The sequence below is a fragment of the Rhinopithecus bieti genome, unplaced genomic scaffold (genome assembly GCF_001698545.2).
Source record: "Rhinopithecus bieti isolate Rb0 unplaced genomic scaffold, ASM169854v2 scaffold_20101, whole genome shotgun sequence".
NCBI classification, from domain to species: Eukaryota; Metazoa; Chordata; class Mammalia; order Primates; family Cercopithecidae; genus Rhinopithecus; species Rhinopithecus bieti.
The window spans coordinates 1,278,040-1,299,775 of record NW_016810242.1 but is presented as its reverse complement, the minus strand read 5'-3'; the positions used below and the strand labels follow the sequence as shown (position 1 = coordinate 1,299,775).

Here is a 21,736-nt window from a genome sequence, read left to right as displayed (position 1 = left end):
AAAAAAAAAAACAACCCCATCAAAAAGTGGGCAAAGGATATGAACAGACACTTCTCAAAAGAAGACATTTATGCAGCCAACACACATATGAAAAAACGCTCATCATCACTGGTCATCAGAGAAATGCAAATCAAAACCACAATGAGATACCATCTCATGCCAGTTAGAATGGTGATCATTAAAAAGTCAGGAAACAACAGATGCTGGAGAGGATGTCGAGCAATAGGAATGCTTTTACACTGTTGGTGGGAGTGTAAATTGGTTCAACCATTGTGGAAGACAGTGTGGTGATTCCTCAAGGATCTAGAACTAGAAATACCATTTGACCCAGCAATCCCATTACTGAGTATATACCCAAAGGATTACAAATCATGCTACTATAAAGGCACATGCACATGTATGTTTATTGTGGCACTATTCACAATAGCAAAGACTTGGAACCAACCCAAATGTCCATCAATAATAGACCGTATAAAGAAAACGTGGCACATACACACTAGGAATACTATGCAGCCATAAAAAAGGATGAGTTCATGTCTTTTGCAGGGACATGGATGAAGCTGGAAACCATAATTCTCAAGAAAATATCACAAGGACAGAAAACCAAACACCGCATGTTCTCACTTGTAAGTGGGAGTTGAACAATGAGAACACACGGACACAGGGAAGGGAACATTACACACCGGGGCCTGTTGGGGGTGGGAGGCTGGGGGAGGGATAGCGTTAGGGGAAATACCTAATGTAAGTGATGAGTTGATGGGTGCAGCAAACCAACATGGCACATGTATATCTATGCAACAAACCTGCACGTTGTGCACATGTACCCTAGAACTTAAAGTATAATAATAATAATAATAATAATAATAATAATAAGAGTATCATCTACAGGCCCCCTGTCTTTCTGAAGAGAAACAGATTTACATCACACAGCCAAAAGTGCTCTCTTTTAAAAGCCCTGTCTCTCACCAAGTTTCAGAACTCATGATTTTAACATAGATTATAAAATCTCTGGAATACCAAAGAAAGAATGAAAACAATTCAAACTGCAGACTACTATGCAGTTAATGTGCTTCCTAGCACTTGCCCAGGGAAGCAGAATCATTTATTTAAAACGACAAAAAGATATGTATATATTAGCTGACCCTTGAATAACATGAGTCTGAACTTTGCCAGTCCACCTACATACATATTTTCTTCCACCTCTCCCACCCTTGAGACAGCAGAGCCAACCCCTCCTATTCTTTCTCCTCCTCAACCTATTCAACATGAAGACAATGAAGATGAAGATCTTTATGATGATATACTTCCACTTAATAAATTGTAAATATGGCCAGGCGCAGCGGCTTATGCCTGTAATCCCAAAACTTTGGGAGGCCGAGGTGGGTGGATCACTTGAGGTCAGGAGTTCGAGACCAGCCTGACCAATATGGTGAAACCCCATGTACTAAACTACAAAATTAGCTGGGTGTGCTGGTGCATGCCTGTCATCCTAGCTACTTGGGAGACTGAGGCAGGAGAATTGCTTGAACCTGGGAGGTGGGCATTGCAGTGAGCCGAGATTGTGCTGCGCCACTGCACTCCAACCTGGGCAACAAGAGTGAAACTCTTTCGAGTGAAACTCTTTCTCAAAAAAAAAAAAAAAAAAAAAGAAGAAGAATTTGTAAATATTTTTTTTCCTCATGATTTTCCTAATAAGATTTTTTCTCTAGCTTACAATATTATAAAAATAGAGTATGTAATATATTTGATATATCAAATATGTGTTAATGGACTTTACGTTATTGGTAATGCTTCCAGTCAACAGTAGGCTTTCAGTAGTTAAACTGTGGGGAGGTCAAAAATTATGGGCAAATTTTTGACTGTATGAAGGTCAGTGGCCCTAATCCATGTGCTGTTTAAACGTCAACTCTACATGCTTTTCTCCTCCCAACATACATGATTTGCAAAGGCAGTAGCCATCTCCCTGTGGGGCACTTCCTAAAGATCAATGATCACTGGCGCCCTCCAAGGGACCGCACTGCTGACTCTCTCTCTATTATTTATTCCTGGACACAAATTAAGCTATTCACTAGGGAATGACATTTGCCCAACTACATTCATAGGCTGAGCCTGGGAAATTGTGAAACATGAAGAGTTAGGTGAGAACAACACAGCCCCGTGATGAAGTTTAATGGGCATAAGCTTCAGACTGTGTCACTCCTAGAACAGTACCTACAGGGCAGGAAGACAGGGTAGCCTGGCTTCTCTGTGGGCTGTACATAAGCTATGGCTAAATGGAAGTCTGAAGGATTTGCAACCCAGCTCCTTGAATGGCTCTCAAATTCACATGCAGAAGTAAGAACATAAAACACCTGCGGGGCCTCTTTGGGACTCTACCTCTCCCTACTTCTCCTTGGCTTATTTTCCTTGTAAATTTCTAGACTCCCCAACAGAAGCTTCACGTTGCTTCTGTCATCTTCTAATCCTAGAGTTTACCAGTCCTTGGTTGATATCAGATTTGGAGTATTATTATCTTCTGTTCTTTTGCTCTTCCTAACCCGCTGGAGCCTTGCAACATTGATGGCTCATTTGCTTATGGAGAAATCAAGGGCTGAGGAAGGGAAGAGACTGTGCTAAAATCATGCAGTGAGACTAAATTATGTAGACAAAAGTGAGAAGCCGGGGTCTGGGCACTGGGTTTGCTGCCACTTCAATCTCCAGACTTCCTCTGCCGGCAGAGCTATGGTTGCACACAAAATCGGACACAGCCTGAGAGTCATTTCAACCAGAGCTTATGGTCAAATCTGTCTACAGCATCTGTCTCCTTGGCAGGCTGGCAAAATGACAGAACCTTGGAAATACTGGTTTCCTTTTATTTTCTGTGCTTTCTCCACCAGCTGCCATGAATACAGACTATACCGACAAGGCCAGTCCTGAGCAAAATTGGGAAGTAGGTGACATTTTTAATTAATCCCTCTTTTCTTTTCTTTTTTTTTTGAGACAGAGTCTCGCTCTGTGGCCCAGGCTGGAGTGCAGTGGCGCGATCTCGGCTCACTGCAAGCTCCGCCTCCTGGGTTCATGCCATTCTCCTGCCTCAGCCTCCCGAGTACCTGGGACTGCAGGCGCCCACCACCTCACCCGGCTAGTTTTTTTGTGTGTGTGTATTTTTTAGTAGAGACGGGGTTTCACTGTGTTAGCCAGGATGGTCTCGATCTCCTGACCTCGTGATCCGCCCATCTGGGCCTCCCAAAGTGCTGGGATTACAGGCTTGAGCCACCGCGCCCGGCCAATCCCTCTTTTCAATACCACTTTTTTCTACTTCTCTTGTTCTCTAAAACTTCTAAATGGCTACACTAGGTTACATTTCAGCAGGGCCATGGGGTTTATTTTTTGAATTATGAAAATCCATAAGAGAATACTTCTGTTATATAGTTGATAAAGACTTAAAACACTTTTAGTTCTAGTATATAGTTATTTACTATTTTAAAGAGACCTCTGGACATTGTAGAGACTTAAAGAAAATAATTCCTAATGATGGAATTTCAGGCACTATGATAAGTCACTAGGGAGGAGTTGTTTTAAAATCAGTCTATTCCTTTGGGGGTGGACCTCAACCCTAAGTCTTCCTAAGCTGGTTTCACCTGTTCCTAGCATTTGATCCAACGCTTTCACTAGTTAGTTCTTAGAACGTGTCCCACTAAGAACAATCTCAGACAAAGTAATGTTTCAATAAAGGCTATTCTGGAATTGTCTTAGTCATACTTCATTAAGCCCACCCAAAAGACCATGTCCATGGCCCCTTCATTTTTCCTCTATAACCTCATGAGTCAGAAAAAAAAAACCAAAAAAAAAAACCAAAACCAAACCAAAACAAAACAAAACAAAAAAACAGTTGAAAAGGCTCAAATAGCTCACTGTGCCTCCCAAAGCCAACTTGTCATTCAGCCGGCCATCCATCATCTGCCAGGGGAATCAGAATCCTCTCCAGTGGGTTTTCCTTCTTCCTTCTTATTTTATGGACAAATCATTCTGGGAAGAGGAAGTTGGGCAAGAAAGCAAGGGAGCAATTGAGCAGCTATAATTCTTTCCTTGCTTAAAAGAAACTGTGTAGAAAATAAGAGACTCAATGTTAATTTGTTAAACTGCTTTGAGGAGGCAGATAATCAAATAAATAGAACGGCAATACATATTTCATTTCTATAGTGCCTTTCCCAGCAGCAAGAGAGAACATTTCCCATCACTCAGGAACATTAAAAGGAAACCCTATGATAAAAATAAAAGATGAGGAGTCAAAAAATAAATACTTTAAAATGCAGTTCCTAAGCCAAAAAAAAAAAAAAAAAGGATGAGCCTTCACATCTTGAGGCTATCAAAAGGGGTTCTACATAGGACTGAGCAGAGGAAGAAGAAGGCTGGAAAGGTTTGGAACCCAATCCAGGTGGAAGAGGAGGGAAAAGAGTTGGCATTTCAAATCTGAGCTCCAAATAGTTGAAGCACAATGGGAATCTGTAAAGCAGCAGCTGAGGGTTCCAGGGAAAAATAAAGCATGAAGCAGAATGACAGATAATAGAGATGAAATAATGCTATTCCCAAGACCAGACTCAGAGACTGATCACAGCAGGGATGGAATGGCCAAGTACTGAGCTGTGCCCTGGCTTCCTCTCCCTGGACTGGGGCTCAGACGTCCTATAAGCTAGCTCCAGCTCAATTTGTAACCTATAGTATAACCAAGAAGAAACATTTTCACACCTGAGTCTCTACATCTCCTAAATGAGATAGACACTTCCTCCCATAAATGCTCTGGGGACTATTAAAGACATAGAAGTGAAGTTCTACAGAAAAGTTTCGATTCTTTCTACCACATCCCTCCACTTCCTAACTATAATTCCACGTCTACAGTGAATTCTCCATGAACAATAGAGGTTAACACATAAATCACCTGCACTGGACTTAATGAATAAGTCTATGTCTTCTCTGCCAGCAGATTCACCTTCTCAAGAATAGCTTTCTAAGGCTAGAGACATCTTTTGTGTCACTAGCACATAGTGCCATTGGCGGGGATCTGAGGAGTCCAGGCAGCCGGAGTAAGTCAACCTGAAGATAGGATTAACATGGCATGTTACCCAAATTCATAAACTGCAAAGGGAAAATTTGGGTCATTTGGATGACTAATTGTTGATTTTTCTACCAGGATTATTTATTTTCGCAGGCCCTGCTTCAGGGAACAGTAACCTGAAGAACAGAGGCTAACAGAGACAATGAAGGTGACTAAATTAGTATTCATGTCACGAATTTGTAGGTCTCTTTCTGTGAGTCTGGGGCATTGCAAGCCAAACCAAATACACATTATTCACTGATTACTCATTTTTGAAAATTACTTGATACTCTTCTTTACATAAGCATGGTTAGCAAAGTAAGGCAGGCATGTTAATTATATGTATATGTTCAGGTTTATTATAAATATACAAGAGCCAGAGGCTGGACTCCAAATGATGTCCATAATAACAGCCTATTGGTAAATGTTTTTAATGCAAAAGGTAAATTTCAGTTTAAGGATTTTTGCTTTGCATATAGGACCATATAATAACACAATTCATTATTTTTCCTTGACTCAGATTTTATATGTTTTAAAATAATCCACTTCCACTCAATAAATTGTAAATGTATTTTCTCTTCCTCAATTTTCTCAATAAGATTTTCCTTTCTCTAGCTTACTATTTTTTGTAAGAATGTAGAATATGATGCATTTAGTATATCAAATATGTACTAATTGTTTGTTGTTATTGTTGTCGTTTTGTTTTGTTTTGATTTTTGAGACGGAGTCCTGCTCTGTCACCCAGGCCGGAGTGCAGTGGTGCAATCTCAGCTCACTGTAACCTCCGTGTCCTGGGTTCAAGCAATTCTCCTGCCTCAGTCTCCCAAGTAGCTGGGATTACCAGTGTCCACCACCACGCCAGGCTAATTTAGTATTTATTTTTATTTTTTTTTAATTTTTTTTTTTAATTTTTTTTTTTTGAGACGGAGTCTCGCTCTATCGCCCGGGCTGGAGTGCAGTGGCCGGATCTCAGCTCACTGCAAGCTCCGCCTCCCGGGTTTACGCCATTCTCCTGCCTCAGCCTCCCGAGTAGCTGGGACTACAGGCGCCGCCACCTCGCCCGGCTAGTTTTTTGTATTTTTAGTAGAGACGGGGTTTCACCGTGTTAGCCAGGATGGTCTCGATCTCCTGACCTCGTGATCCGCCCGTCTCGGCCTCCCAAAGTGCTGGGATTACAGGCTTGAGCCACCGCGCCCGGCCTAATTTAGTATTTTTAGTAGAGATAGGGTTTCACCATGTTGGCCAGGCTGGTCTCAAACTCCTGATCTCAGGTGATCTGCTCGCCTTGGCTTCCCAAGTACTGGGATTACAGGTGTGAGCCACCATGCCTGGCCAATTATTTATGTTATCAGTAAGACTTCTAGGCAACAGTAGACTGCTAATAGTTAGGTTTTTGGGAGGTCAAAAATTATATGCATTTTTTTTTTACTGTACAGGGTTGGTACTCTTAATTTACATGTTGTTCAAGAGTACAGGCTTACTTTTATGTAAGTAAATAGAAGAATAAAGATTTATGATGAAAAGACAAAAGAAAAGAAGGAGAAGAGGAAAAAGATCTGAGGATGTCATTGCTCTTTACAACAATATTTATGTTTTTCTTAAAAAACAATATATCTTCATATAAAACTAAACATCCTCTTAACCATATGATCCAACAATCACATTCCTTGGTATTTATACAAAGACATTTTAAAATTTATGTCTATACAAAAGCCAGCACATGGATATTTATAGCAGCTTTACTCATAAGTGCCAAAACCTGGAAGAAACCAAGATGTCCTTCAATAGGTAAATGGATAAATAAACTGTTGTACAGTCACACAATGGAATATTATTCAATGATAAAAAGAAATGAGCTATAAAGCTATGAGGAGACATGAAGGAAACTTAAATGCATGTAACAATGTGAAAGAAGCTAATCTGAAAACTGTGTAATTCCATGCACTGTGTAATTCCAACTATATGACATTCTAGAAAAGGCAAAATGATGGAGATGGTAAAAATATTAATGGTTGTGAGAAGTTTGGGACAGCAGGGATGTAGGGTATGTTGGTGAATAGGCAGAACACAGAGGATTTTTAGGGCAGTGACAATGCTGTGCGTGTTACTATAATGATGGATACTTATTATTACACGTTTGCCCAAATACATAGAATGCACAACAAACACTAAGAGCGAATTCTAATGCAAACTATAGATTTGATGTGATTATGACATGTCAATGTAGGTTCATCAGTTTTAACAAATGTCTCACTCTGGTAGAGGGGATGTTGATAGCAGGAGTGGCTAGGCATGGGTAAGGTCAGTGGGTGTATGGGAAATCTCTGTACCTTCCTTTCAATTTTTCTGTGAACCCATAACTGCTCTAAAAGAATAAAGACCTTAAAAATAGAACAACAATGCTCTTTTGAATGGTACAACCACTTAAAATGTAAATCATTTTAAAATTAGTTTTATAATTCAATGCATATCGCATTAACCTTTTTCAAGACTGTCTTGCATAAAGTGAAACATATTCACAAACACACACACACACACACACACATATTCATACAGATATATGACCACATTGGTGTATGTGTATGACCACCAATGTGGTCAAATATGCAAATATGCGTATGATCCAGACTGGATCAAAATTGCTAACTCTCAATTATCCATCATTATAAAAATAATCAGAATAAAGGTAATCGAAACAGTAACCACAACTTTTTAATTTTTGTATTTTTATATACAGTCGTGTGTCACTTAACATTGGGATATGTTCTGAGAAATGTGTCGTCACGTGATTTGATTGTGCAAATATCATAGAGTGTACTTACACAAACCTATATGATACAGCCTAGTACACACATAGGCTACATGGCGTAGCCTATTGCTCCTAGGCTACAAACCTGTACACATGTTACTGTACCAAATACTGTAGGCAATTGTAACACAATGAAAAGTGTTTGTGTATTTAAACAAATCTAAACATAGAAAAGGTACAGCAAAAATACTGTATTATAATCTTATGAAATCATCATTATATATACAGTCTTTCACTGAGAAAAATGTTGTAATGTGGTACATGACTATAATCTTATTTTCTAGGAAACACATTAACATTACTGATTAAATTTCATTTTGATGATACTATAAAAATACCAGGTGAGCCATGAACAAGATGGCTCTGAAGCAGACTAAAGAATAAGGGGAAAAAATCTGGACAGGTATCATTCATAAAACAGATGTGTTTTTTCCTGGATGAAAGAGAGTTGCGAGGACATTCTCTGGTAGAGAACTGCTTGGATAATCCACCTATCAAGAGCTGGGGAATTTCTATGAAAAGACCTTACTCTTGGAATCACTACTTTTCCTTCATGCTTTTTTCCTACAAGCAAGTTATTTGTGTATCCCTTGTGTCCTAAGCTGTCTAGTAAGTTGGAACTACATGGCTATAGCATGTGGCTCTGTCAGGATATGAGACACATGTAGTCAGATAACTCCAAGGGTACTGCATACATTCGCCTATCTCAGGCTAAACTATTGTGACGGAAATAATCCCTGCCTTCTGAAATCCCTACCCTTGCGTAATCTCCTCAACTAGAGTGTGGGTGGGACCAGTGACATGATGCTAATCAATTGAATACAAAGTTGATAAGCTGTCACACTTGTGATTATGTTACAAAAGATTGTAGTTTACTTGCTGAGAGATTCTTTGTCTTGTTGGATTTAAAGAAACAAGCTACCATAGGTGAGCTTCCCAATGGAGCAGACTATGTGGCAGGGAAGTAAGGGTGGCTTCTGTGCAACATTCAGCAAAAAAAACTGAAGCCCTCAGTGTGACAGTCTTTTAGAACCAAATACCAACAGCCATGTGAACTTGGAAGTGGACTTACCTCAGTCAAGTCTTCAAATGAGAACACATTTCTGACACCTCATTATAGCCTTACAGATGACCTAGCTAAGCCTTGCCTAGAATCCTGACCCTCAGAAACTGTAAGATTATAAATAAGCATTGTTATAAGCTGCTATATTTATAGTAATATTATTACACAACATTAGAAAACTAATACACACATAAGCCAGGCTTTCAAAATTATGTTTCTTTTCCTGGATTAGATGTACTTTAATCTCAGAGAGAGTGGAATATGTTTCTTCAGATTTTTTTTTTCTTTTCTAAGAAACAAGATTTTTATTTTTTTAATTTTTTTTGGTCTGGGCTAGGACCCCATAGGACTGGGTCAAAACTTCTCTTTTTCTATTGACCTCAAATCCTCTGGGTTGTGCCCATAAAATTGCCCTAATCTGAATTAAATATTTCCTACACTTTCCCAAAAGTCCAAAGTATCTTTACAATTTTCCCCTTGGTAACCTACTCCATCAGGTACCTCCAGCTTGCCTGTATTACTTGGAGCCTGAATTTACAAGTCATCATTTCCTCTAAACAAATATGCCCGTTTACATAAGTAGATGTAAAATACAGCTGTTATTTGATTATTCTAGGGCTAGTTAAACTCTTGTTACCTGAATCAAAATATAGTTTGAGAGAGGGTGGGAGGATTTCTTGAAGAGTAGTAGACATGAGAGTAGATTTCTGAAATAGTTTGCCATTTATATAATAGCTTTCCTTCTTAGAAACAAGTTACTTGGATTCTAGTCTTACTTTTGCTAATCCCAAATAAAGTAAATTTGTGCACTTGAGTCTCAGTTTCCTAAATTGAAAAATTATTCCTGTTCAATTGAGTCACTTAAATGGTTTCTGAACAACAAATAGTTTATCTCTTTCTATACACAAACACATGAATACACACATGCAAACAAACACACACACATATACACATATAATGAGAGTGAGAACAAGAGAGAGAAGAAATATCCTAGTTTCTACATGGATATTTATTTTAAAAGATTAATATCCTATTCAATTTTATACTGGAACACTTGGCTTTGATAAGTTATAGTTTAAGGCAAACCTTAGAACCCACTAGGATTTTATATTTATCAGTATCTGTTACTTGTTTTCCATCTCAATCAGAATTTGTATTTATACTGAATAAACTAATAAGGTATTTATACTTTATGTTGGTCTAGGACTTAAGTTCAAAACATTAAAAAAAGAATTTCTAATTAGCTCAAATCTATTCAGAAATTATATTGAAACATAGTATTCACTTGTAGTCCCAGCTACTTGGGAGGCTGAGGCAGGAGAATGGTGTGAACCCGGGAGGTGGAGCTTGCAGTGAACTCAGATCGTGCCATTGCACTCTAGCCTGGGTGACAGAGTGATGCTCTGTCTCTAAAAAAAAGAAAAAAGAAAAAGAAAAATAGTATTGAACCCAGGAAAGAACTCCTGTGTGGAACACAAAAGACACAGAGAAAAGGGGTTTCTTCTTGGTTATTTGACAAGACTTTCTCTGCTGGTTTTCAACTTACTGCCTCTCAGTTCCAAATCCACCCTTCATTGTTCTGCTTTTTGATACTAGAGCTAGAACATGAAAACATTTCTCTTTACCAGCTAGCATGTCACTTTTTTCTTCAGTAGATGGCACTGGAGAGACATTGCAGGATGAAGAGGCTTGCCTCCATTCCTATGTGATTTCCTCTCCTTGCTTCTCCAGCCATGTGTGGGACAACCAGTGGTGCTCACCACCTAGTGAGTTTCAGGGATACTCCACATGTCCCAGCAAGTCTTACCAGCATGTTAGCTGGCTTCTCAACAAGTCTCAGTGGCACCCCATGGATGTCTCCCATCAAGTTTCATTAGTGCCCAGTGGGGAGACTCCCCGAAAGTTCCAGCAGCACCACAGTGACAGCTTTCCAGCAAGTCTCAATTGCGTTCCAGAGCCAGCTTCTTCATGAGCTTTTACCTGCACCCCAGTGAGCATTTACTGACTACCAGCCCCATTCCATTCTGTAGAACCTCCACAACTTCTCTGCCACACAATGTGCCACAGCCCCACCTCTTCCAATGAGATCTGAACCTCAGCTTTGGGTTGGTGGCCTCTTCCATATTTGTTCCTTTCTTAGATACTCTTCTATCACTCATAAAAGTAATGGTTGCTACCTTTATCAATCATTCTTTTATTTGTTAGAGTTCTTCCTACCCTTTAGTAGTTAATTCCATTACTGGTTAAGAATTACTTTTATGAAACTTCTCTATTTTAATTACTGTGTCCTGATTGGATCCCAACTGAGATGGAATGGTACTGGGGTTAATACTAGAAGACAGATTCGCAAGGATGGGATCTGGGGACAAGTTTGTGCGTTTGGTCTTGAGTACAATGCTGAGTCCCTTGCCATTGGAATATGGGATGCTAGTAATCCACGGCATTCAGCAGCATCACAGTTTCTCAAGCTGCCACATTTGGTTGACTGTGATGAAGAGCCAACTGAAAAAATGTCTGCTGTATTTGACTGTAGGTGTGCTGCACACCACTGGCCAAGCATGTCACAGCAACAAAAGAGAAGAAATCACACCCGAAACAGCAGAGAAAACCTGTCCTAGGACCGGCATTGTCTCTCTAGCACCCTCTACTGATGATGCGTAACATGATGCCAGTTGGCAAAGGATAAATAGTGATAAAAATCCAGCTCTAATATTACAGTATAGGAGATAAGGCTGGATTTGGAATCAAGAGGAAACAAACAAATTTATTGATAACTAGCACACCTGATTGGCAAAAAATAAAGATGGGGAATACTGTGAAAATTGCCCCAGGTGGTACTCCAACCTGATGTTAGAAGGTGCTACAAATCTCACATGTGTTATTTTCAGTTAATCTCACAATAATACTATAAGGTAATTTCTCTTTGCTTCCCATTTAAATACCAACAATATAGAAAAATATGAAAATTATTTTCAATACCAAAACCAAGATTGGCAACCAAAATCTGTAAGGATTTTCTCTTGATTGAAAAATATATTGGAGTTAAATTGAGAAACAGCATTGGAAACCACACCATGTACTTTTTGTTTCCTGAAAAGGAGAGAATAAGTAATGAAGCCATACTAAAAGAAAAAAACATGTTATTCTTTCTTCATTTCCCAGCCCCTGTAAAGACCAGAAAACTGGGCCCTGTTTTGCATGGGTCAGAGATCTGTTCTCCAGCCATTATTCCTATCAGTACTGCCTTTTCTTTACTCATTTCAAGACTTCAGGTTAGGAAGTATAAAAGTCTTAGTGAGCTGGGGTGGGGTGTGGAACCAGTGGCAAAAGCCGTTATATATTGGGAGATAAACATCCTAAAGGTAAAATGCTACTGAGTCCTAAAGAATCCTGGAAGCTTGAGGACCATGGGATACACTTTTGGAATAAAATCTTGGAGTAGTTGGACATGGCAAAATCTGCATGTCTTTGTGAAAAGTGAAGTGAAGCTATGTGCCTGGGGCTCACTGGCAGCAAAGACAGAGAAAGGTTAAAAATAAAAGAAAGGCAAATATTTATCAAACAAATACAAACAAAAGGAAGGCAAGGATAGAAATTTTAATTCCAGAAAGAGTAGAATACAAAGACACAAGCATTTAAAGGGGTAAAAGGATTGGCAAGATGTATGATCCTAATAAAGATAAAAGGCTCACAAAAAATTATATATTTAACTATCTAACATCAAATTATATAAATCAAAAACTGTTTGGAATACAAGGGAAAAATGAAAGAAGCACAATTGCATAAAAGGTTGACACCACATTCTCAACCAGGTAAACAGGGAAATCTATGCAGATTGAAGAAAAAGTGTAAATGCTGTAAAGAGATGAGTAGAGTAGTCAAAAGTTTCAATTATTGCCATCAATCCATGTCCTGGAAATGGTTCTATATCTTTTGAAGATTTAGCACTCAGAGATCTTATGGATATATTATTAGGTTAGTCGCAGAAATTACAATCATTTTTTTCCATTGTATCCATTGGATTGGAAGAACAAAATTCGATAGGAGAAACCACATGCCCATAGCAATTCTTGCCTACTGGTAAACTCTTCTATCTTGACCTTGTAAATTTCCAAAGTAGAAAGAGTCCTGTTTGTCTGTAAACGAATTCACTCACTTAGGTATGTTAACATGTTGGTGTCTGGGTTATATTTTAGATAGACTGCAAATCCCATTACATTAATAAAATAGATGGTTTCCACTTCCCAAAGCCATTAACAAAATCCTGGGATGGTTGGAGGTTTGCCTGCTCCTGATATTGTGGCAAGTTGTGCAGAACCTATCCCTAAAGTGGCTAGAGCTGGAAACAATTGGAGGGTAAGAATGAATTGAGCTCTTCTTGAGCACTGGTGGCCAAAATCAGGAAAACTAAACTTGGTTTTCAAGACTAAGGGGTTCATGATCAGTAGAATAAGCCCAAAGGGTCATAAACTGGGTAGTCATCATAACAGAATGGGAAACAAGACTGAGACAGAACAAAGTTAAGGGAGCCAGGGAATGAAGAAAGAATAACCTGTTTCCCTCTCCTCTTTTAGTATGGCTCTATTCTTTAAATGGTTTTTTCTTTCCAGAAAATAAAAAGTGCCTGCTTTGATTTCCAATTATGTTTCTCAATTTAACCCCAATACATTTGCAATCAGGAGGAAATCCTCACAGATTCTGGCTGCCAGCCTTGCTTTTTCATATTGATAAGAGTTTTCGTGTTCTTCTGTGTTGTTAGTTGTTAAGTGGGAAGCAAGGAGAAATTACTTTGTCCAAGACAAAGATCATGATGAACATCACTGGAGAGGCAGACTTAGGTTTCCTGGCTTTCATCTGAGATTCTGTGGGCCAATCAGGTTGATTTTAAAGTGTAGTGTTGCAGGAGGGATGGGCCACTGGTCAGTAATGTTTAAATACAAAATGGAAAACACATCTTCTACTGGCAGGCATCTGTCAGCTCTCCCCTGCCCATGTAAGTATCAGTGGAATTCAGGTCATAAGGGGTAAGAAGGAGGTAGCCAGGAATCCCTCTCACTGCCCAGAATTTGAGGGTTTTATATTGTGGTACATCTACATATACAACCGTGATTGATACAGGCTGCAAAAACACTTGGACTCTTTGAGAATACATAGGGATTTAGGTTTCAGATATCTTCACAATTAAAGTATATGAGATTTACTAGGCTCCCTGTATATCAAAATTTACTACATTGCACTGATTTGCTGGCTGACAAGGAAAAGTCAATTTGCATGGCTCCTGTCAGTCACATGTGGTTTGGAAATGCTTATGCATTCCAGATACACAGTGTAAACTGGAGAATCATATCCTATTTCTCCTGGTTTGCATGCATGCATATAAAACTTGTTTTTCCCGCAGTGCCACATGAGAAAAAGAACTAGCAGCAGTAATTATAATTAATCAACTTCTTTGTTGAAACTTCACAGCCATGATTGTAAGGGAAATTCTTGTTCCTCTTGTCTAGAAAGGCTGTAACTTCTACTTTTTTGTTTTTCTTGTTCAGTTCTGTTCCATGGAGTATTTAGAGATAAAGTTGGTAACTGTCATCTAAAACAGTTTCTCATATCTACTATGTGCTAGGCCCTCTGTAGGTATTCAGATATACTGAGCAGAATTATCCACTACAGGAAGCTCAGAGTTTAATGAGAAAGAACAACACGTAAATAAACAGTTACCACCCAATGTGACAGCTGCTTTTGCAGAGTTTGCATCATGCAGTATGTCCTATGGGAACAGCGAGGAAGTTTGCCAAAACTTCACGGAAGGTGAATCTTGATGGTAGAGTATGAGTTAAGTGAAGAAGGATTAGAAGGCAGTCAAGAAAGTAGGAAAGGAACATTATGTGCAAAGCTCACCAAGAACACATGTTTCAGGGACCTGAAAGAAATGCTGTATGGCTTAAGGCCAGAGGTAGAGCCAGTAGAGAATATAATTTGAAAATATATGAGAGAGAGAGGCCATAATTCTAATAAATGTTATTTTAATAGTCTACATTCTTGTGTTAATATTTGGAGCATTTGTTCACTAAGAAAGAAGACTTTAAAGTTGCAGATGAACTAGTTAACCTTATGATATTCATTACCCCTTACTGTTTATCCCTTTCTAACACTTAGAACAATACCTGGCTTACAGTTAATGCTTAGTTAACATAAACTATTATTACTGGCCCCCAGAGATTCATGTCCCTATGCCAACCCCTCCCCTTGGGTATGGACTGAACTTACTGACTCACTTCTAAGGAATAGAATATGCCAGAAGTAATGGACTGTCACTTCCAATATTATGTTATGAAAAGACTGTGGCTTCCTTCTTGGGCAGTCTCTCATGTGTTCACCGTCTTTGGCTCTTTTTCTGTCTTGGATCACTAGCTGCCATGTCACAAGGACACTCAGATAGTTGTGGAGAGGCCTGCTTGGCAAGGAATTGAGCCACTTCTGTGTGAGCATGCTCACTGCCAACACCTATGAGTGAGCTTGGATGCGGATCTTCTGAGGCCTGATAGTAGACACAGGAGTGAGCTTGGAAGTGAATTCTTCAGCTCTGCTTGAGGTTTGAGGTAACTACAGCCTTGGCCAACAGCCTGACTACAACCTCATAAGAGATCTTAAGCCAGAGATACCTGGCTGAGCTGCATCCAGATTCCTCAACCACAGAAACTGTGAGATAATGTTTATTGTGTTCAGCCATTAACTTTTGGTATAATTTGCTACACAGCAATAGATAACTAACATGCTATACTAGTACTCTCTACTGCCCATCCCTGTGAGGTCTGAGTATCTGGGATACCTTGAATGAGCTTTGTGGCACCAGAATTTCTTTTTGGTGATGGAGTACTTCTCGGAACCCCAGCTTTTGTCACTAGGATCATAATCACCTAGTAACAAGTTAAGTGATCTCACCTCCCTTGCTGAGGAATGAACCCTGTCACCTGTAGTCTCACTCAATTGATTAGACCATGTATAGAATGATTCTAGCCCAAATGCAGAACAGATTGTTGTGTTTGGGAAGCTCCTTCCCCTAACATTGGGCACACCAACACTGTGAGTACAATCCCTCCAATAGCTGCTGCTGAGATGCCAGTGAACCTCATAGCCACATCTGTCTAGACGATGACAATCACAGACATCCACAGAAAGACATATGTAGCTAATGCATTTCCTATTTCCACATGTAATTCTAAAAGATTATATGACACGCCCTAGCAAGTAATTGTTAAACTTGCTATATACACTGTCCAGGTGGAAATAAGTGGAAAAATATACATTGCTTAGGGAACATTGAGTTTTTGGCAGAGAATTTTTGGCAGTTTATATAACAATGTTGATTTGAAGTTGGTGGTTTTATATGTAAAAAAGATGTTAAGACCTTGTAAAGACATTAAATATTTACATAAAAATTATGGTCAGCGAAGGAAAGAAGAACAAAATATAAAACCCAAGTGTGCCTTCCACAGATTATTCTTTCCTTGCTTCCTATGTCTTTTAGTAGTTCCTAAATTCATTTTCAGTTAGTGATTGAGCAAACACTCTATACATAACACTATGTAAATGTGAGCCATTCATTACAGCTCCAAGAAAAAGAAACAAAAGAAAGGGAACTTTGTACCTCTGTCCCTGATGATTCTGCCCCTCGTCCTCTGAGATGCAGTTACTGGGAGCCGAAAGACCAATGTGGGAGAATGTCCTTAGAGCCACAGCTGAGATGCCGACCCGTGGGGATGAGAAATTCAGCAGCACTGAGGTGGTATGGTGGAAAAGGATATTCTGGTGATGGGTCACATTGATAATCAGTGGGTTATGCTGGCATGACAGTCCATAGGTTCCTGAAGATAAATGGAGATGAATCATATTTTCAGCCATTGTTAGTACCATGTTTCCATATCTTGTATTCATTTTATCCTCTTAATAGGTGGATGATGCCAAAACCTAGATGTAGGATGTAGGCGAGATCCCAGACAACATAAAAGACAGACATCAAGCTGACTTCTGGGTCTACCGGGTTGTCCTCCAGTGGCCCTAAAGGGATATTTGTCAGACTCACCAAGAGAGTGGTTGCTTCCACGGACATCGGTCAGGTAGAGAGTCACTGTCGGCTGCCGATGCTCTCCAGGAACTAGGCCATCAGTTGTCAAAAAAATAAAAATTGCTCTGGCCACTCCTGGTCTATTGAAACACACCTAAGCATAAGCACATTTACGTGTGAGTCATTATTTTCATTGAGCTATCAAGACATGTGCCATACCATTTTTATTCTTCTCAGAGAGCTCACCATTTATAAAGTAAGAGCTTCCTTTTTTATTTTTTCACAAATGGTAAAAATATGGAGTAGACACAGAAAGGTATTCAAGTTTGTATCAAACATCAAGATCAAATGGAAAGATAATTTTCAGATGCTGAACATCCTATCTTTTTCTGAGACTGATACCTCAACTATTTTTTTTTTCACTTGAACCTGTCTTTCTTTAAATTTCTCAAAATAATCATTCAAAGAAACCATTGCCAGAGACAATAAAATCACTGCGTAGCCAGTGCAATAAGTACTTCCTTATTGCCAAAGTGAAAGCAGTAGAGAATCATCAAACTAGCATCTTGCTCTAAACTGTTCCAAGTTCTGAACTGCCATGTCTAGTTATCTTTCCTCATCTTCCTATCTCTCCCCTAAATTTGTATCAGAACCTCTCACATAGCTTGTGAACTCTGACATGATAGAGATGCTGTTGCAGAGTCTCTTGCTTCTGAAATTAGAATCTGCCCAACCGTTTATCCTCATGAATCTTCTGGGTGTACCAAGCATGTATACTCAGTCCCCGGCCAGGAAAATGAGCCAACAATGGGACACAGGAAAATTCATGTATTAATCAGGTATATCCCCAGATGGTTAGGGTGATTAACACTAAAACAGGCTTTCAGAGGGAGCTATGGCAGTGTTGTCCTTATAAATCCTTTGATAGAAAAAGAAAAACATCTTAGAGATGTTGGATGATGAAGAGCAGATTCTTGCTACTGCTGAGAGTCCAGTGTTCATCTTCCACACTGGACTTATTTGATGTGGTAATTCTACTTTCATTTTATTTCCCATAGCTGAATATTTCTCTTAATTTTCATTGAGAATAAATCCCAATTGTCCCTGGTGTTATATGGTTGTTGTATGATCAGAATCTGGAACTGAATCTTACAAAGTTCTACATGCCTTTCTCTAGCATTTTTTCAGGTTCTAAGAGTGATGAAGCTCCAGGAAAATTGTTCCCAGTGTAAAAGCAGGGTACAACATCTAATGACAGGGCCTTCCTCTAAAAGTGGGGAGCAGGAGAGTAAAACATGTTTTCATTTTAACAAAATTCTTTCTTGTCCACAGACTGATTTTTCCTGAGCCTTGGCAGTGTGTTTACAGTGTTCATTTGCACTGCTGGCTTAATTAGGATTATTTTATGACTTTCAGTGGTCAAAGCAGCACAGCTCTCCCTTCTTTCTCTCCTTGAGGGAAAGACCAGCCACACACTCTCTTTTCACAGTGTCTTTTCCCCCCTTTTTATTTCTCCTCTTTGAAGTAACAAATATTTCTTCATAACTTAAGAAATATCCAGACCCAAGGTTATGCTTGCCATATGAAGTCCTTTGTCCCTGTCTGGATGAGGGCTAGACATGAAATACACCCTAAGGTAACCAAGAGCCCAACTCAATGCCCTCAGCTCCAGCAGCAAATAACATCAAAGATCCCTGGGAATTCCCACAACCTCTTCCTTTTCATACACCACAAAAGAGACCTGAGTACTGGAAGAAAGTTCTGTGTCATTTTCTGAGCCAGGAACAGAATCCAAACAAGTACCTGGTGACTTCACCCCATTAGGTCTCAGGCATGAAGAGTAGGGTGGTTTCAACAAGGAGGAAGCCCAGCCTTCCCACCTTCTGTTGGATCCCAAAATAGGTCTCACCCTCCTGAAACTACTTAATAAAGGTAGGTCTTATGGTGTGAGTTTCTACGTTTTGAAGGTCCTGCCTAAATCTCCAACCTATTTTTCATCTCCTAGCAATATGCCTCCTTGCTCCACGGGTCTCTGAATATAAAATCACTTTGCCTGTTCCTGGTGGCAGTGTCTCTGTGCCATGATTTGTGGGAAGAAGCTATGCCAGGAGTTCCAGGCCATGGCTTAAGTAGGAAAACCCCAGGTGAGGCTTACAAAGAAGACACAGGCAGAGAGGAGTCTTAGGCTACACAAAGCAAACAGAGACAAGTGTTTGATCAAGTTATGGAATGCTGAGTCTTGGGCGTTTCCTTTCACAGGGACACAGAAAGGTAGCCAAGTTTCATTCACTCGGACCCCAAGTATGTTCACAACAGCAACTAGCACAAGAAAGTGTGAACTCTCATACAGCTACTGGATCTTCAAAAATAGAAACCAGCATGAATCTGCATATACATGTATAATAAATTCAAGCAGAGGCAAAAGGAACCAAGTAAATTCACAGTTCTAGAGAGAGAGTAAGCCAGGCAGAAACTCTGGGTTCAATTCTTGGATTGATCTTTATTTGCTGGTAAATCTGAGCAATATATCTCTCTTCTCTGAGCCTAGGGTTTCTCTTTTCTGCAACTAAGAAATAGTGATGTTACTGATAGCTTGACTATGAATATTAAATGAAATCAGGTAAAAATACATAGAATGGTGACTATTATTTAGTAAGAATTCAATGTTCAATAACTTGTATTTCAAAAAAAAAATTTAGCCTATGGGTAAAAGGTGAAAAAAAGTTTTTTAATTAAACATACATTTGTATGTTTAATATATGGGGAATTGCGATTTTCTGAAATGTATAGCCTAAAAAATTTCATATATGCTATTTTCAATTGATACTTGTAGAAATGTGAACTGGTATTCCAAGATCTAATTCCATGGAAATAATCAATATTGTAGGCCCTTGGTATAGAATATATCTCTACTTTATAAATTGCAGTCTATGAAAATAAATTATTACTTTAAAATACATATATAACTTTTCTTACAGCTTTTTTCCGAAATTTATTTTTAAAATGTATTTGTATAAAAATCTACTTCTTAGTTGTACATAGAGACACAGAAACTTCTAGAATTTGGGCACTGTGAATGAAATCTAAAAGTGTATTCATTATTTTAAATATTTTTTAAAGTTGCTCTTTCCACAACCAAGTAACAAATATGTGTATGTGACTTTAAATTTAAATATAAATATATTTATATATAAGATTTATTTATTTAGAAATACTATTAAAATATATATTTTAAATATATAACAAATACAAATACATATATATATATTTACATATACATTTGTGACTTGGCTGTGGAAAGAGCAACCTTAAAGATATATTTAAATGAGTAATACATACATATATATATAGAGAACACATTTTATATGGAAATATAAGGAATTGTACAAAAGAAATACATTTTATATATAGAGAGAGAGAGTCCAGACTATTTTTACTTTATTAGAGACAAATAATGAATTTTATGCTCCTAGACATCAAAGACAAGCAGAAACATCAGGAAGACACTTTGACAGTAGGAAGCTCTGCTGTACGCCTGTGTCACCTTTGCCACTGCAAGTATAACACTCCTCTGATCACTCCAAATGCATGCTTGTGAACAGCTGTCCTCTTCATGACAAAGCTCTCCTGAAAGACCTCTCAGGGGCTACTCAGATCTGAGATGTGCATCACTGCTGCCCCATAAGAAAAAAATAAAAGTGCTAGAAAGTCAAAAGAATTATTAGCTATGTCTAACATTTTATTATTTGTTTTAACAAAGAGATTAAATTCATAGATTACATGTACAATGTAAAATTAATTTAAGCATGTCTCTTACAAGGAAGAAAAACTTTAGCTAGGTATCAGGTAGGAGACAAGTCCTGTTAGAAAAGTAAGTGATTCTCAGGTCTGAGAACTGGTATCATGATAGAGGGATTGCAAGTGAAATTAGCTCAGTAAATTCATTACAAAATATTTTGAAACAAAGAGAAAATGTACAAAGGATAGATAGATAGATAGATAGATAGATAGATAGATAGAGAGATAGACAGATGATAGACAGATAGATAGATAGATGGTAGATAGATGATAGATAGATAGATAGATAGATAGATAGATAGATAGATAGATAGATAGACAGACAGACAGATAGACAGACAGATAGACAGATAGATAGATTCTGAGAGATGGGGAAAGCCAGTCTCACACACTCAGTTGATTTTTCATCCAAAAGCTGCACATTAACTACACAATCTAACCATTGGTCACTGGTGAGGGGTAAGATCGAAAGAAAGTGTCTCTGATGCAGAACTGCTTGGGCTTAAGAAATCCACCTTCATTGATTTCACTGAGCAGTGGTTTGTAGTTCTCCTTGAAGAGGTCCTTTACATCCCTTGTAAGTTGGATTCCTTGGTATTTTATTCACTTTGAAGCAATTGTGAATGGAAGTTCATTCCTGATTTGGCTCTCTGCTTGTCTGTTACTGGTGTATAAGAATGCTTGTGATTTTTGCACATTAATTTTGTATCCTGAGACTTTGCTGAAGTTGCTTATCAGCTTAAGGAGATTTTGGGCTGAGATGATGGGGTTTTCTAAATATACAATCATGTCATCTGCAAACAGGGACAATTTGACTTCTTCTTTTCCTAACTGGATACCCTTGATTTCTTTCTCTTGCCTGATTGCCCTAGCCAGAACTTCCAACACTATGTTGAATAGGAGTGGTGAGAGAGGGCATCCCTGTCTTGT

The 21,736-nt window shown here is 38.7% G+C and overlaps 1 protein-coding gene across 3 annotated transcripts in view; it reads right to left on the bottom strand.

Annotated features, from left to right (window-relative positions):
- Window positions 1-21,736, bottom strand: part of PAPPA2 (pappalysin 2) — a 310,433-nt gene that overhangs the window by 96,379 nt on the left and 192,318 nt on the right. For all 3 annotated transcript variants that reach the window (XM_017891696.1, XM_017891697.1, XM_017891698.1), the window contains exons 13-14: window positions 17,027-17,162; window positions 16,592-16,808 (exon numbers count right to left, since the gene is read on the bottom strand). In XM_017891696.1, coding sequence (XP_017747185.1) covers window positions 16,592-16,808; window positions 17,027-17,162 — 353 coding nt within the window. The remainder of the gene's footprint in view (window positions 1-16,591; window positions 16,809-17,026; window positions 17,163-21,736) is intronic.